The 17,936-nt window shown below is 40.3% G+C and overlaps 1 protein-coding gene across 1 annotated transcript in view; it reads left to right on the top strand.

Moving 5' to 3' along the window:
• The first annotated feature begins 8,547 nt into the window (after positions 1 to 8,547).
• The window catches only part of LOC137297850 (serine/threonine-protein phosphatase 6 regulatory ankyrin repeat subunit B-like), a 28,617-nt gene continuing 19,228 nt past the window's right edge, over positions 8,548 to 17,936 (top strand). The window contains exons 1-4 of the mRNA XM_067829812.1: positions 8,548 to 8,576; positions 9,304 to 10,347; positions 15,218 to 15,394; positions 16,079 to 17,184. Coding sequence (XP_067685913.1) covers positions 8,559 to 8,576; positions 9,304 to 10,347; positions 15,218 to 15,394; positions 16,079 to 17,184 — 2,345 coding nt within the window. The 5' untranslated portion in view covers positions 8,548 to 8,558. The remainder of the gene's footprint in view (positions 8,577 to 9,303; positions 10,348 to 15,217; positions 15,395 to 16,078; positions 17,185 to 17,936) is intronic.

Raw genomic sequence — 17,936 nt, 5'->3', positions numbered from 1 at the left:
TCAAACAACGTGAATCATGTGAGTTCATGGTTTATATAATTCTATACAGCAAACATAATGATTTTTTGTACAGCCTCACGTCTTTGAAAAATACATTTGCATGTACCGTAGAGACAAGTTATGTTAGATGGTTTTTAGACCAGGTGTGTATCAGTGACAATACTTCATGACGAATGAGTGCGTGAGTTGGTGAGTTCATTTTCTATTATATTATCAAAGAGCTGTTGGACATAGTGCATGCCATGTTAGGTAGGATACGTGGACGTGTTCGATGCACGTGACTGGTACGTCTGTCTCACAGTCCCTCAACCATAATGACAGTAACCTCTGACATGAAACGATGCAGAATTCGTTGGTTAAACTTGTTCCTGCGTACAAAAGAGTCATGGAGGAACGCGAATGATGTGTACACGTGAAGTATTTACGACCTTCAAAACTGCCCTTTATATTAAGTGATACAGTATTTTCATGCATGTATGTGCGGTAATTGTGTTTCCACTTCAAACCTTTACCGTACAAGCAGCTGTGCTACCTGCTTTTTACATATATGACTTTCTGTTGAAACACGTGAACCCTGTAACTGCATGCACATACCATATGTTTTAAAGGTAAAAATCCACGAAATGTCACAGTGCCCTAGCCGTGCAGTTTGTGCCTCAATGATACGTTGCTTTGTCAAATAAACATGTCACTTGTCTGTCGTTTACTTGAAGCAGCTAGTATAGAACTCGTGTGAAACAGTTGTTTTTTTTTGAAAAAGTGAAAGTGCACATGTATTGCTAGACTTGCACAAGTCTCAAAGGTAAGAACTGATAGCATAAATGATAATTTCTACTAAAATTAAACACCCCTTTATAACGGACTGGCATTGTGCGCTTATATAGACTGCCTCTTGAAAAGATGGACTTACTATGCATCCATGGGCCTAGCCTTCAGTACAGCCATGGGGCAAAGGTAATGTACTGCTTGCAGATGTAACTGAAAACATCTGCATTTACACTTGACAATAAGTGTATGAGTGGTGAAATATTTGCACATTAAATGTGTTGATCTAATTGTTCGCCTCCAACTGTCAGCCTGTGACCGACTCTCGCATCTAGTTGAACGAAGATGCATAAATATTTCAATGGACATAGATTGAAAGATGCCCCAAACGGAATGGAAAGTGCGAGGATATGTACCGTAAATGATCGCACTGAATGCTGATTGCCTGTTACTGAGTCCTGTCAGTTTCTATGTCTGTAATGATTTCTCCATGCACCTTCTTCGATTAGACATGTCTCAAGTAACTGAGATGGCAACCAGCTAGGATGACATCCCTGTGTATCTGCATGTTGACAGTGAAAATTTGAAAACCTAAAACCTAAATACTGTTTACAATACTACACCGTATAGTCATACGGCGCACTGTACTGTGAACTGATTATCGTAAACTACATATTACGGTAATGACTGACTCTGTAGGCGTGTATAGTAACATGTAGTCCGTGACATGGTGGATATCATGCTGGCATGATAGAGTGTAACTTACTTGACATTTTGAATAATTTATCCTATCAAATATAAAGTGTAGTTATAAAATTTTACTTCTTGATGAGAAAACGTGGGTCGTTTTCGTGTTTATTAAGTAGCTATATTTCCCGGTTGTTATCAAAATTGTGACAAGAACTGTGATTTTCATATCTTTTCAAAGATAAATTGCTGGTTAATATTCGCATGAAACATAGTGTTGGCGTTGCAGGCGATACAGACTGACCACACGACACAGGTGTGGGAGGCCAAGGTGTGCCCACCGACGGCCAACACTGATCAATCGGCTCGTGTCCCTGGTACTTGAAATGAGTCTGTCATAACGGCGCTAACAGTAAAGATAAAGATGAACCTATCAAATAAAATCTTTGTGGTTTTGGTATTAGATCTCCACGCACATTTTGGCATAAACACAGATCAGTTACGTTAAATTTCCTAATAGCATTGATTTGAATGTGTAGTCGCACCAGTCATATGCACCAAAGCACAATAGGTATAAAATATATAATGAGTTACTGTATAATCTGACCTACAAAAGAGCTCATTTCTTTTATCTCAGGGTGTGACATTCATGGAATACTGCGAAAGCAGACGTTCACTAATTAAACAATCAACACATACACGTGTACAGGTGAACTAGCTCGTGACGATGACGAAGAAATACGTTGAGTTTAAACTTCTTTAGTTGGCTAAACAATAGATGATAAACTTATACACAAGACAGCAATAAGCTCGGTTGCCTTTTCATACATAAATGAGGTCAGCGGAGTTCCAGCCCAACCTCAAGACGTTGCCTACGAGCGGCACATCCTGCTCGTGTCTGTCCCTAGAACAGGCAGTTGGAATGCCTGTATATAGCTGAAGACAACAATGGACAGATAAAGTGACAATGGCATTGCCTTAGGCTTCTTGATGTGATGACAAGTTTGGGTTATGAATGTCATGCTCAGTAATTAATACAAGTGATATAGTGGCAAAATGCGGTATGGTGAGGATTAAGAATGGAGATTATATACATACTTGCAATGTCTTGCAATTGGCTACATACGTTTTGGTATGTGGAAATATTTGGACAATGGCTGCCCAGCATCAGTTGGTATGAAGAAAGGTCACATGACAGGTTTAACATACGGGTACCTCTTTATTCCGATCTTCCGGATTTATACCCCCGTGTAATCTTCAGACCATCCTTCCGATCTGATGTCATGTACACGCGTGTGTTAAATATACACGTGTTACATGTTCAGTGTCAAAATCCTGTATGCAATTGACGAGACAAGCCTACGTCGGTCTCTCCATTACACAAGAAATATCTCTGAACAAGAATGGTGCTGGAAGTGTATGTGAACAAGGGTGTAAGAAAACACAAAGAGGAGACCAGGTAAAACTATACACAATGAAATCATGTCAGCCCAGGAATTGGTTTGTCCGGGATTTCACGGTGCGGTCAGAATTAATGGGACGTCACTGTTATAACGTGTTACTCGTCAATGACCTTTTGATACTGTAATACACTGAAACAATGAAAGAAGTACAGTAGACAGACTATAGGTAGTTCTTATCACTGAAAATACAAGTGATATGTAGTTAGTAAATATATAAATAATCAGTATATACATGATGGAATGGAGAGAGAGAGAGAGAGAGAGAGAGAGAGAGAGAGAGAGAGAGAGAGAGAGAGAGAGAGAGAGAGATCATGTTGGTGACAGGTAAAATGTCCTCTGAGCCGGAGGCCGATAATTACTCCTGTAGGAATGTGAGAGGTTGTTGAGGAGAGCGTATTTTTAGTGTGTATAAGAGACATCCAATCGTGTAGTAAGAGCACGCATATTACGTGAAATGTGAAACGTTGAACTTCGTAATAACAGTAAGCCAATTTTCAGTCGTTGTCAACCTGCCAAACATTACGAACAACGATATTCATAGTCCAGTCAAAAGACGTTTCCAGATATGTTTCTGTAAAAGTCATTACAGCAGTTTACCCATAATGAATTCAGGTGAAATCGAGCTGCTCAAATAAACGAATATGACAACTTGAACGTAAAAGTGATTCAGCTGATTTGTATCACGGAAGTCTGACAGTTCCGGCAATAGGATTTTACAGGCGCTTTTAGAGGATATTTAATGCCGCCACAAATGTATTAATATCTGTTTTTGGCAGAGTCTTTCCCAGAATGTCATGACGACCCGGCTGTTATATTTGCTACTGACAGAAATGGTCATACTTATTTTATAACACGAAGAGTGCTCCGTGACAATATAAGTAATTATAGTACCTTAGTCACAGGATTTATTGACACAAATAGCTATGGCAGTTGATGACTAAACATTCACCCAGACTTTCACAACGAATTTCCAGCCTATATGTGTTTAGTACGTCTGATACCAGTCTGCCTACAATTTCTTAGTACTCGTTCTCTCAAGCAGTAACCTAATGTCACAAGACGTAAAAGCAAACAAACGACGAACCCAAAACAACAACGTATTTTGCAAGGTAAGCAGAGTGTTCTCCCTTTACACCTTAACCTCCACCTGAGGCAGCCATAAACTTGTTACCAATATATATTTACATAAGTCCCGCATACTTAGTTCAGCTAACTAAATAACGAGGTGTACATAGGTGTGAATTTGATTTATTAGTTTTAAGTGAAAATATAATATAAACTGACATTAACAGAAAATATGAAATAGAAATCTGTATGTTGCAAAATAATGTCTACATATGCCAGAATGTCTCTGCCTTATAACAACGCCCAGCCATAATCCCACACGAAATGATGGAGAAGATTTAACAAATCCGGTATTTGAATTACAAGAAACAGACTATTTAATTATACATATATAATTATGATAAAAATTTACAGAGTATTAGGACGGTGTATACCAGTTTGATCCTACTTGATTATTTAATTTTTCATCCTTTTGGAAAGTACCTTTGTTTGTTAACATGTTTTCATATTCACATCCGCACAACAACATCATGCACTGTACAGTCCCTACCACCACACAAAGCATAGACTTTCACAGCAACTTGCAGGTTACAAAATTATTAATCCACATGTTTTTTAAATAGAAGGTAGATCGGTGCAGTGTATGATTCAAGTGTGTGTCAAGAATCATAAACGAACATTTTGATAACCAAATATGTGTAGTTATATAAACATCACGCTGTGTTCCCCGGATTTTACGTGTCTCTATAAATAGATATCGGAAATACCTCTGTACCAAGAGGCGTGTGGATGTTCTTCGCAGGCTGACGTCTGGGATTTCCACAATACGCTGGCAATGTAAATGAGAAAATGGAAGGCAGTGTTCAGCTCTCTCGCTCAACTTACACTAGTACTGTTTCTGTGTGGTATGTATCAATTGTCAAGCATTTGTACACCTGCAAGTGACCTCTCTTCAAGTTATACAAGAACAACACTCACCTGGTTACATTCCGCTACAGTTTCATAGCTGTCTGATAATGTGCAAAACCTGGTACTGCGACTGCCGCAGGTATATCTATTTAAATATGTATCTATATATATTTATATGCATGTTTAAACAGTATATAAGACGGCAGTACGTAATTTATACAATATATGAGAACGTCTCTGTGCTGTTGTGGATAGTCAGACGGCCTGTATGGTGTAAGGGATAAAGCCTCGGATGGTCTGTGGTGCAAACACCAAATTTTACGTGGTGTTGTTGTTTCAAGTCGTGACATTAAGGGGGAAAACAAGGACTGATCAGTGTTAGGTGTGTGAGTGAGCTATCCTTGTTACAACTGTGGAATCATCTATCAGTGATCTACCACTATAGCAACTTCGTTTGGGAGTGGGCGGTGGGGTAGCCTAGCGGTTAAAGCCTTGCTCGTCACGCCGAAGATCGACACGGGTTTGATTCCCCACATGGGTACAATGTTTGAGGTCCATTTCTGGTGTTCCCCGGTGTGATGTTGCTGAAATATTGCGTAAAACCAAACTCCGTCAGTCGTTTGGCAGACTATTTGTCGCTATTGAAGAACACCACTTTTTAAATTCGTGACGTTAATCGCCTTTCACCTGACCTCTGATATAATGTGAATTATTTCCGTTGATAATCATTCTTGCTGTGGTGATCCAGATCTGTGCCAGTTAATCACATCCATACGTATCACTGGGTGCTGGTCGGACTGATTGTTTCATCGGATTAAATAAAGTGATCAGTTATTACATAAACGACGGATTTACAATGAGGGATCATCTATTTCTAACAAGTTATCCGAAGCTTTCAGCACACACACACACACACACACACACACACACACACACACACACACATGGATATTGGTATAGGCTATAACTGACATCTGTAGGTTTTTTTTCTCATTTTATTGCAATATGGAAACAATGCAGATATATTTTTTATCTGCCAAATACCACTCGTTCTTTCTGTAACCTGCACGTCCCGGCATGCTAATGTAGGCTACGATAGCATGCTGTATATTCTCCAGGCGTCGTATGGACAGGGAACCTTTGGCCTTGGTGTATTTGGACTACGGTATTTGAAATATATAAATTGTGACCTTTGGTTTACAGTGACAATGTGTATATTATGTCTATTTATGAGAGATATTAAGTATAATTTTATTGCTTGTAAAAGGTTCTAAAATAGAAGTTTATCCCAACAATGAGATAGCCACATTTGTTTACCACTTACTGCAAGAAAACGGAATCTATTTTACAAATGTATCAGTGTGTATTTTTTGCATTTTTTTTTTTTTTTTGCATTTTTTGCTATTAATTAAGTAATAATTATTATTGGGTCACAACGTTTAGTGTTTTGAATAATTAGTGTAACTGCTCACGGTACTTGAAAAGGTTAGACGTCGCTTATTAAATAAATGATCATATTGAAACATCATGAAAAGAAAAATGATGTGACATTTTCACACACTTTCATGTAATTTACTCCTTGTTTCACAGACACAGTTTAACGCGTTTATGTCTCAAGTATGCTACCGGAAGATCCTATGAAGCTGTTAAATGATAACTTGTTTAACATTATACTGTATACCAAATGTCTTCTTGGTGTCTTCTTCGCGATTGTGGGTCAGGCGTCTGTTGACTTTGAGTTTGGTATTTGCCAAACATAGACCCACGAAAGACTGTTTCAAAGGTTTTGCCGTGCTCAAATCATTTGTTAAAACTGTACTCTTATATGTCAAATTACTGACCCTCTGCCTTAGTACCCGTGAGGGTTCCTGGGGAGAATAGGCCTGCAGCAACCCATGCTTGCCATAAAAGGCGACTATGCTTGTGGTAAGAGGCGACTAACGGGATCGGGTGGTCAGGCTCGCTGACTTGGTTGACACATGTCATCGGTTCCCAATTGCGCAGATCGATGCTCATGTTGTTGGTCACTGGATTGTCTGGTCCAGACTCGATTATTCACAGCCCGCCGCCATATAGATGGAATATTGCTGAGTGCGGCGTAAAACTAAACTCACTCACTCCCTCACTCATTCTTCATTACTATTGTCATGAATTCATTGCGTGGCATCACTGGTTCCTTCTGTGTCAGTTGATACAAGGAAACATCGAAAGGTACGTTCAAGCCATTAATTTTCATGCAAACCCGATAGGTTGGAAAGCTGTAATGTGAGGACTTACCCAACCTTTTTAGTAACAATCATGTGTAAACCCGGGCTTTTTGCATAATGGTAGCTACGCCCCTGTCAAACACACATAACTAACGTCCAGCCTACTTTCAGTGCAGAAGAATAGTGTGCACAAGATGTGGTGCTCTCAAACCAAGGGAAAAGAATCAGTCTTCCACTAGAACCAACTATATGGTCCTGGCCCCCGGCACACTCCAAGGGAAGTAATTTAACAAGCGCATTATTGTGGCTACAGGGAGATCCGTGCACCGGGCGTCCAAGAATTCCAGATATTTGAAAGTATAATTCTTTTCAAACATTTCTGTGAACACATATTTGTAAAGTATTTTAATCCAGTTGTATTATGCGCAATTACCAATCAACATCACTATGAAATTGTGTCATGCTTATGGGAAGAAATTGTATAATTCATCTTTACGTCATTATAAGTATGGGCCAATGGTGTTTTGTTGCTAGGACTTACGGCGACATGAACCCCTGGTACTGCATTTCCTTGATTAGATAATAGTTACAAAATAATGGGTTCTGTTTTAATACTCTAAGTTGCCAGATATTATTGTATCTCACTGGCACTTACATAGGGTAATATTTGATATGTCAGTCTTTATGTGAAACGGTAGTTGGCTGATGAAGTTCATATTTTTATATTTTTCGATAATCAACACTGTCTGTTTATGCATAAAACATTGGCGGTTCAACAAGAGGAAGGGATTTATGTCAACAGTATTCGATAAAAGATGAATCATTCTAATAATTGTATTTATGACGGCAGAACATATCTTCAGGTTGGTTGTAGCTGAGGATTAATAGTTAATTCGTGGGTGAAACTGTGGTATTATAACCTTATAACCTTATGTGTGAATGCAAATGAGGGAGTGACAACATCACTAGAAATGCGGACGCTAGAAGCCGGTAATATGGACTCAACTTGTGTCATAGCATTGTGCACAACTGCACATTCTCGAACAGTCTCGCCTGACCTCGAATGCGCTTGAAAGAGCTCACGTGATCAACAGGGGTTTCCCCATATCCTAAAGCTGTCTGAGGTACAATTACAGCCAAAGAACTAAACAACACAAGTACGTTTTGTTTTCAATATGATGTACAGATACTCTCATTTTTGGCTGAATCCGTTTTTGTTAATCTTATATGCACCAAGAGAAGTGTTTTATTTGTTTTAAGAGTGATATTCTATTTTCTGCTAACATGTTTTGATACGTGCCCAGTAGCACGTGTTTGTCAGTGACGTCGATTTATTTACCGGATCACTTGTCTATGCTGGACCCATCAGGCTGAAGCTGGATCTATTGTGGTATTTCCACATGCGATGTATAAGTATTAACAAACGCCGGTATAAATTAGTTTACAACTAAAAGTTGGGACAATGCTGTACAAGACACACGTGAGTATCATGTGGTGTTAGCATGATGATTATGATGCACATGCCGCTTACATCGACTGATAATACTGATTTGATGTTAAACTTTCACCAAGTGAGGATGGCATCGCTTAAGGCTCTATTTCGTGTTCAGTATACATGTACCTTTGTCAAGTTTCCTTTGCGACTGCACATACATGCAGCTGTTGTTCGGAGGTCAGGTGACACAGGTCCTTCTGTGGATCCACAACTATATTCAGTATTCGAAATGATGTGACTGTAGTCTCTAGTCGGATTTGATTGTCCCACTGTCTAAGTGCCATCTTTCGACGATGCAAGATTGTTTGGAAAAAAATGATGTGCTGGAGAATTCTTATTCTTTTGACGAACAAAAACAAGTCTCAATAATTCTGTGATGCAAGATACCGTAAAAGGGAAAATATTTAAGCTTAGAAGTTTTGTTATTCAAGAAAACAAATATCTCCAAATGCCGGATTCTTTATATTTGAATTATAAATTTGATGTCGAGGGTTCAATGAACGATCCCCGTGACTTTTTGGTTGCAGCAGCCTGCACATAAGCAATATGCGACAATGATCACACTTTGATCTGTACCTCTCTACATGCAAATGTATATATCTATATCATTACAAAGTTCACCTTTGATTATTTATGTTTCATGACTTTGTACCAAAATGTAAATCCTAAACTTATAGTTATTCCTATTAAATTTCATTCAATTCTATTTCAGACTCGTCCGAAAAATATGAACACGGAGTTCACATTGGAGAGGTATCACGGTCGAGAATCAAACACGAACCTTGATGTGGATTTTACTAGACTCAGTCTTCATGACAGGTGTGATTCTGGGGCAGAGGTGAGTCAAGCGGTCAGCACATGTGTCCGACTTGACAGTGTCACTACAAGCACCTGCCCCAGGTATGTTTCTACAGATGAAGGATATGAAAGCAAGTCAATATCTTTCACAGACAGAATGCCCGTACAGGAGACCGACAACAACACACTTGTGACACCCGTGAGATCGGTTGATGTCTTTCAGGTGTATCATCAAGATAAAGATGGAGACACGGATCTTCATACGGGAATCATTCAAGGACATTCAACACTGGTGTTGTTGTTCATATCGGCGGCACCCAACAGTGAGTGTTTGAACATTCCAAACTTTCTTCAACAGACGCCCCTTCACCTGGCTGTTATTACTCGTCAGGTGAATATCGTTCGGCGACTGATGACGGCCGGAGCAAGAGTTGATGTTACCGATATCCATGGCAACACACCACTTCACATTGCATGTCGCGAGGGATACCAGGAGATCGTGGAGTGTCTTCTTCGACCTGTGTATTATGAGGAGACACTTCTGAACCAATATGAAATTCCATACCAAAGGATACCCCAGGACTTGGAGAAAAGGAACTATGATGGACATGCATGTCTTCATCTGGCCGCCATGTCGTCACATCTCAAAGTTCTTGAGCTTCTTTTGTCTAAGAAAGCTAACATCAATGTCCGTGACGGCACCAGTGGCAGGACAGTTCTCCATTACGCTGCTGAAACCGGAAACAGAATCCTTCTTGACTTCCTGTTGTCACAGCGCCATCTTGACATTTGTTGCAGGACATACGGAGGTCAGACTCCTCTTCGTCTTGCAGCAGGGAGGGGGTATGGGGATGTCGTTTCCATCCTCCTCGCCAACGGTGCAGACGTCACGGAGATACACGGTTCCGATCAATCGGAAGATGAAATGTTTGATGACTTTTGTATCAATGGACACTCTGTTGTTTTGTGACAAGTAGTGCTAGATAGACAGTGTGTATATCTATCTCAGCTATCTGAGAGATTCTTCTCCCATGCGCTTGCGTAAGTGTGTTTGTTTCCCCTTAACAATCACGCGAACCAATTTCCTCACGGAATTAGAAGCTGATTCGTTTCTGAAGGCAACGAACAAAAACAACATCCAATCTTTGATATATCAATTGATTGATTTGTTCAGTCTTATGATATTGCTAGCGTTATAGTTTTCAGTGATCTGTTACATATATTATTATTGTAATGACTAGGACATTTGTTGTTGTCACATTCAGTTTTTTTAAATGTATTTTAGTAAGAAGATCATAGCAGTAAACTACTATTATATTTATAGGCATTATTCCCTTGACACTTGTTTATGATCTTAGGATCTGTTCTCTGTGGAAATGTTGCATTCTACTCATGTCTAGGTCTGTTCTTTTTCTTGTTTTCAATAAACGTGCTCATGTGTGGTGCTGCAGCTCATTAGCGTATTTATTTGTATATTAACTTCATCATGATCCACTGAGCGCCACGATAATGCTGCAAGCAGATGCAAGCAATATGAGGTGTTGAATTGTGGTGACCGAACTCAGTCGCTTGTGGCTATCTCGCCACGAAATCCCAGCCTCGTTGGTTTGGTGTGGGCGTTTATAGTTCAGCAACTCCCTTGAAAATGGTTCCGTGATCTAACCCGAACTTCAACCATCGGAACTCTTTAAATAGGCAACCTGGAATTGTTTATGGTACCAATATGTAGTAGTTGTAAGTTCCTTGCCTATTATGCCTACAGTGAACAGAAGCGTCTTTGACAACCAACACATTGAATTGTTGATTCCATCACATGTCAGGACAATTTTCATTCTTCCAATAATATGCACGGGGACGAAGCTAATTTCAGTACATTAGCAAGTGGAAGTGAGCATATGCTTCAAGGGACATAAACGGTACGGGTCCGTCGGACGTTCGTCAGTTTGAGAGAAAATCCGATCATCATGGTAATTATCGGATCACCTGTCAACGTAACGACCTGTGAAGGTCCCGGGGTAGAACAGGCTTTCAGCAACCCATGCTTGCCATAAAAGGTGACTGTGCTTGTCGTAAGATACGACTAACGGGATCGGGTGGTCAGACTCGCTGACATACGTCATCGGTTCCCATTTGCGCAGATCGATGCTCATGTTGCTGATCACCGGATTGTCTGGTCCAGACTCGATTATTCACAGACCGCCGCCATATAGATGGAATATTACTGAGTGCGGCGTAAAACCACACTCACTCACTCACCTGTCAACGCATCTGTTGTTGTATTCAATAATGTCAGCTTGTGGAAATATCACCTCATGGTAACCAGGTCAACAGAAACCCCAAACCGTACATGCTGCAGGTCAAATATCTGTGTTTATGAGGATTTTCGTTTGTTGAGAGATCAGTATCAGTCCCGCCCATTCCTAGTAAACAGTCGCTATCTCACATATGAATGGACGATCATAGGTCGCTCAAAGCTTAAGGTTACCTGACGCGACCTTCAATTAGGGTTTGTTAGACTCAGTGTAGGAATGTAACGAATAATACTGAGAGTTCACTTAGACTGCAAATCAATAAACAGAAAACACATATCGTCCGCTGCCTGTCAGTTTGACATCCAAATTTCACAATTTCACGTCTTTCGATTAAACTGTATAGGTCTATAATAGGCCTCACTGACCAGCAAGTGAGAGAGTAAGTGAATGATTGATGAATGATTTTTGTTTTGCGCCGCTTATAGCAATATTCAAGCAATTTCACGTCGGGGGACGTCAGAAATGGATTTCACAGTTATGCTATGAATCGAACCCGGTGTTCGAGTCTTAAGGTCCTTTTTAAATGTTATGCCACTGCGACGGTGCCGCCAATTATGTGACCGATTGTGTTCAGTCACCCGTCGAGATATGCGAACCAAACTTTTCAGTGGTAGAAATGAATATTTAGCTAAAACATATTATCTCGTAATGAACGGAGCCGTACGTGATAGTCATGATGTACAGTCATATCCTCCGAGGGAAGAACCTATATGCGCCCATTCGTAACTACTTGTGTCATATCTTATGGCAGGTCACGGAACGAGGCGAGTAGTTTCCGAATGATATGCACCGTCTGACAGACCAAGTGAGATAACAACATCTCTCCAGTCAAACATTGTATCACTAGAAAATATTACTTCGGGGCTAAGAAATCGACAATGCTTGATTTGTTTCATTCACATGTCTATAATCCCAATATAGGCTTGCTACAAGTATAGCGCAATTATCGCGCAGGAGTCGTGCTGTCAAACCAGGTGACAAAATGAAGGTGAATCGTATAATTTGAAACAAGGATTATGGGATCCTTGATCCCAGGTGCTCCAGATGACGCAACTATTACTACATTGATTGACATGTAGAAAAAAATGCTCTTTCATATTTCATTTATATATTCAGCCGTCATCAATATGTTTTGTTTGCACCTGTGCCATTTTTTCATATCTAAAATGTATCCCGTTCTCCTTATTTCAGAAACCTAAACAGCCATCAGTATACATATTTTCACTATGCTGCATTATAGTTAAATCGGGCAATCTTGATGGCCAAGGGATCACAGTAGTGTCCGAATTCTGCAGGACATCCGTGGTCAGATAACATGTTTAATTATCCCCAAAACATCAATAGCATGCTGAAATATCTCTCGTATGTGTTCAATAACGGGAAACCGGTGACGTTGGAGAGTTTCATCTTGATACTAAAATGCAGCCGTATGGGTTCTTCGGTCGGAGGATATACTTCTTTTAAAGTGCATATATCGTGACTACCACTTCCGGCTCGATTCATTACGAGATAGTGTATGTTTTAGCAAAATATTCATTTCTACCACTCAAGATATTGGTTCGCCATCTCAACACTGGACTGAACCCAATCGGGCACACAAGTGTCAGTACTGTCGTTGTGGAATAACACTAAACTTTGTACCAACACCCTACGTGAATCGGAAACACTGGAGGCGGTGGTGACTGTAGCGTTCCTCTGACGTACAATGGAAGCCCCTTGTGTGTAGGTCCTGAGCTATTACAGTGGTGGTCGGTGTTTGGTGGGGGCAGGATGGGGTGAGTGGGTGTGTGGAGGCTAGAGGTTACAGCGTTTGCTTGTTACGCCAAAGGCTCGGGTTCGATTCTCACACGAGTAGGATATGTGAAACCCATTTAAGGGGTGTCCCCCGCCATGATGTTGCTGTAATATTGATAAAGCGGCGTAAAACCATAATCACTCACTGGTTGGCTGGTGCACGAGGCCTGTTGTGGACCCATGCAATTTACATCTGCCTGAAAGACGTGACATTGTGATGTGGTGGATGATGACGCTCAGCTGACGTTATGTCTGATCCCATTATTTCTAGTTTTAGTGAGCTAGTGAGATTACTTATAGGCCTCATTCAGCAATATTCCAGCTAGGTCACTGTTGTCTGTAAATAATCAAGTCTGGATCAAACAATCCAGTGATCAAGTATTTCAATTTGTCGCTCTAGTATTAGAACAGTATTTTCTCACTGTTCAAAAATTGCACCAGTTTACAGAAAGAATACTACCCTTTTATACACAGTGCCTCGTTCCTACATTTCCAACTGTATGCAGGCTGCATTCAAGGCATGTTTTTCTCTCAATTTGTAAATGTCATTACAAAACTAAACAGTGCATTTGGAACAGGCATTCCATACAGAAACGACTGTGAAGTAGCATTTGTGAAATGGGCAGGATTGAATTTTGAATATCACATGCGTGTTTCATTTTGGGAGAACACAAAGAAATAAATCTTCGATATTCATTTGCCTGAGATAAAAAATCATATTTTGAGGGTTATCGTGCGACATCAAGGAAACAATTATAATCATTACATAGTAGGAATGGTATTTCATCTGATGTAGATGAGATCATTGTAGAACGCCTCTGCACAAACCTCGGCGTTCTGCAACAGTCGAGTCTCAACATGAATGCACTGGAAAGTGGTCACGTGACCCATAGGGTTTTCCCCAGGTCATATTTAAGCTAAACTGAAACGTCTGTACAACTTATATTACGTCGGTATTGGCATCAGTGTACGAGCTCAAATTCTATAGTAAATGATTAATAATGGGACTGTAGGAATGAGCAGCGATGTCCTATTTCATAATGGAATGAAAGACGACGGGAGGTGGACTATAAATAGATCCGATGTACATGTCGTATAGATATATATAAGCAAACGGGCATACAAAGGCCACTGACAGAACGCTGGCTGGTGAATAACATGGCGAAAGACGACCATGCAGACAACAGACAGCATCATACAACTCAAGTAAGTTTCTTTAGTGTCTCGATATACCAGGTACATTTTAAAAGTTCTGAGTTTTGGCTATGAAATGTTTCAGAATACACTTTCGGATATGTTTGGTCACGTGTTCAGCTGTTCACGTTTACTGAAATGTTTACTATTCATTTCACTTGTTTACTTGTTTACTTCTCTGGACTGGAATAAAAGGACTGAAACTAGATCTCATATGGAACTTCCACATATAATAATTATATAAATTACTTCTATCGAGTTGATGAATTAGATACTACTAAAACGTGGGACAATGCTGCACAAGACACGTGTCAGTATCACGTGACGTTATGATGCAATGATGTTCAGTAGTGATGCAAACACCTAATCTCGTCCAGATAATGCTGACGTAGGATTATATGTCACCCCCTCACCTATTGAAGGTTTCTATATGTGTGGGGGTGTGTATATGTACTGCTATTTTACATTTGTTTTAACTGTATACTTGGAAATGTTATTTTGGTCTTACTCAAGTTTGCTTTTTTTCAGACTCTTTCGCAGAATATGAAAACGAGAAGGAAAATGAGTACGTTTTCCAACACAGGTGAAAACATTGATGTTGATGTTGACTACAAGTTAGATAGGTCCTCTGGTCGAAATATAAACATGGATCTTGATGTGGACTTTGTTAGCCTCAGTCTTCTAGAGAGTGAAATTGACTCTGGGGTAAAGGTTTCATAATGGAATGAAAGACGACGAATGTACATGGCGTATAGATATATATAAGCAAACGGGCATAGAAAGGTCACTGACAGAACGCTGGCTGGTGAATAACATGGCGAAAGACGACCATGCAGACAACAGACAGCATCATACAACTCAAGTAAGTTTCTTCAGTGTCTCGATATACTCTCGAAAGTACTGAGGTTTGGCTATGAAATGTTTCAGAATATACTTTCGGATATGTTTGGTCACGTGTTCAGCGGTACATGTTTACTGAAATGTTTACTATTCATTTCACTTGTTTACTTGTTTACTTCTCTGGACTGGAATAAAAGGACTGAAACTAGATCTCATATGGAAATTCCACATATAATACTTATATAAATTACTTCTATCGAGTTGATGAGTTAGATACTACTAAAACGTGCACGTGGGACAATGCTGCACAAGACACGTGTCAGTATCACGTGACGTTATGATGCAATGATGTTCAGTGGTAATGTAAACACCTAATGTCGTCCAGATAATGCTGACGTAGGATTATATATCAACCCCCTCATTCGTTGAAGGTTTTTATATGTGTGTGGGTGTATATGTGTACTGCTATTTTACATTTGTTTTAACTGTATACTTGGAAATGTTATTTTGGTCTTACTCAATTTTGCTTTTTTTTCAGACTCTTCTTAGAATATGAAAACGAGAAGGAAAATGAGTACGTTTTCTAACGCCATGGAAAACATTGATATTGATGTTGACTGCAAGTTAGATAGGTCCTCTGGTCGAAATATAAACATGGATCTTGATGTGGACTTTGTTAGCCTCAGTCTTCTAGAGAGTGAAATTGACTCTTGTGACTCTGGGGTAAAGGATGGTCAAGTGGTCAATGCATGTGTCCGACTTGACAGTGTCACTACAAGCACCTGTCCCAGGTATGTTTCTACAGATGAAGGATATGAAAGCAAGTCAATATCTTTCACAGACAGAATGCCCGTTCAGGAGAACGACAACAACACACTTGTGACACCCGTGAGATCGGTTGATGTCTTTCAGGTGTATCATCAAGATAAAGATGGAGACACGGATCTTCATACGGGAATCATTCAAGGACATTCAACATTGGTGTTGTTGTTCATATCGGCGCCACCCAACAGTGAGTGGTTGAACATTCCAAACTTTCTTCAACAGACGCCCCTTCACCTGGCTGTTATTACTCGTCAGGTGAATATCGTTCGGCGACTGATGACGGCCGGAGCAAGAGTTGATGTTACCGATATCCATGGCAACACACCACTTCACATTGCATGTCGCGAGGGATACCAGGAGATCGTGGAGTGTCTTCTTCGACCTGTGTATTATGAGGAGACACTTCTGAACCAATATGAAATTCCATACCAAAGGATACCCCAGGACTTGGAGAAAAGGAACTATGATGGACATGCATGTCTTCATCTGGCCGCCATGTCGTCACATCTCAAAGTTCTTGAGCTTCTTCTGTCTAAGAAAGCTAACATCAATGTCCGTGACGGCACCAGTGGCAGGACAGTTCTCCATTACGCTGCTGAAACCGGAAACAGAATCCTTCTTGACTTTCTGTTGTCACAGCGCCATCTTGACATTTGTTGCAGGACATACGGAGGTCAGACTCCTCTTCGTCTTGCAGCAGGGAGGGGGTATGGGGATGTCGTTTCCATCCTCCTCGCCAACGGTGCAGACGTCACGGAGATAGACGGTTCCGATCAGTCGGAAGATGAAATGTTTGATGACTTTTGTATCCATGGACACTCTGTTGTTTTGTGACACGTAGTGCTAGATAGATAGTGTGTATATCTATCTCAGCTATCTGAGAGATGAAGAGAAGAGAGATTCTTCTCCCATGCGCTTGCGTAAGTGTGTTTGTTTCCCCTTAACAATCACGCGAACCAATTTCCTCACGGAATTAGAAGCTGATTCGTTTCTGAAGGCAACGAACAAAAACAACATCCAATCTTTGATATATCAATTGATTGATTTGTTCAGTCTTATGATATTGCTAGCGTTATAGTTTTCAGTGATCTGTTACATATATTATTATTGTAATGACTAGGACATTTGTTGTTGTCACATTCAGTGGTTTGAAATGTATTTTAGTAAGAAGATCATAGCAGTAAACTACTATTATATTTATAGGCATTATTCCCTTGACACTTGTTTATGATCTTATGAGCATATGCTTCAAGGGACATAAACGGTACGGGTCCGTCGGACGTTCGTCAGTTTGAGAGAAAATCCGATCATCATGGTAATCATCGGATCACCTGTCAACGTAACGACCTGTGAAGGTCCCGGGGTATAATAGGCCTTCAGCAACCCATGCTTGCCATGAAAGGTGACTGTGCTTGTCGTAAGATACGACTAACGGGATCAGGTGGTCAGACTCGCTGACTTGGCTGATATATGTAATCGGTTCCCAATAGCGCAGGTCGATGTTCATCAATGGTCCAGACTCGACTATTTACAGACCGCCGCCATATAGCTGGAATATTGCTGAGTGCGGCGTAAAACCACA

This window comes from Haliotis asinina, chromosome 10 (assembly GCF_037392515.1).
Source record: "Haliotis asinina isolate JCU_RB_2024 chromosome 10, JCU_Hal_asi_v2, whole genome shotgun sequence".
In the NCBI taxonomy this organism is placed as follows: Eukaryota; Metazoa; Mollusca; class Gastropoda; order Lepetellida; family Haliotidae; genus Haliotis; species Haliotis asinina.
The sequence above is the reverse complement of the archived record's forward strand: the minus strand, read 5'-3'. Positions and strand labels throughout refer to the sequence as shown.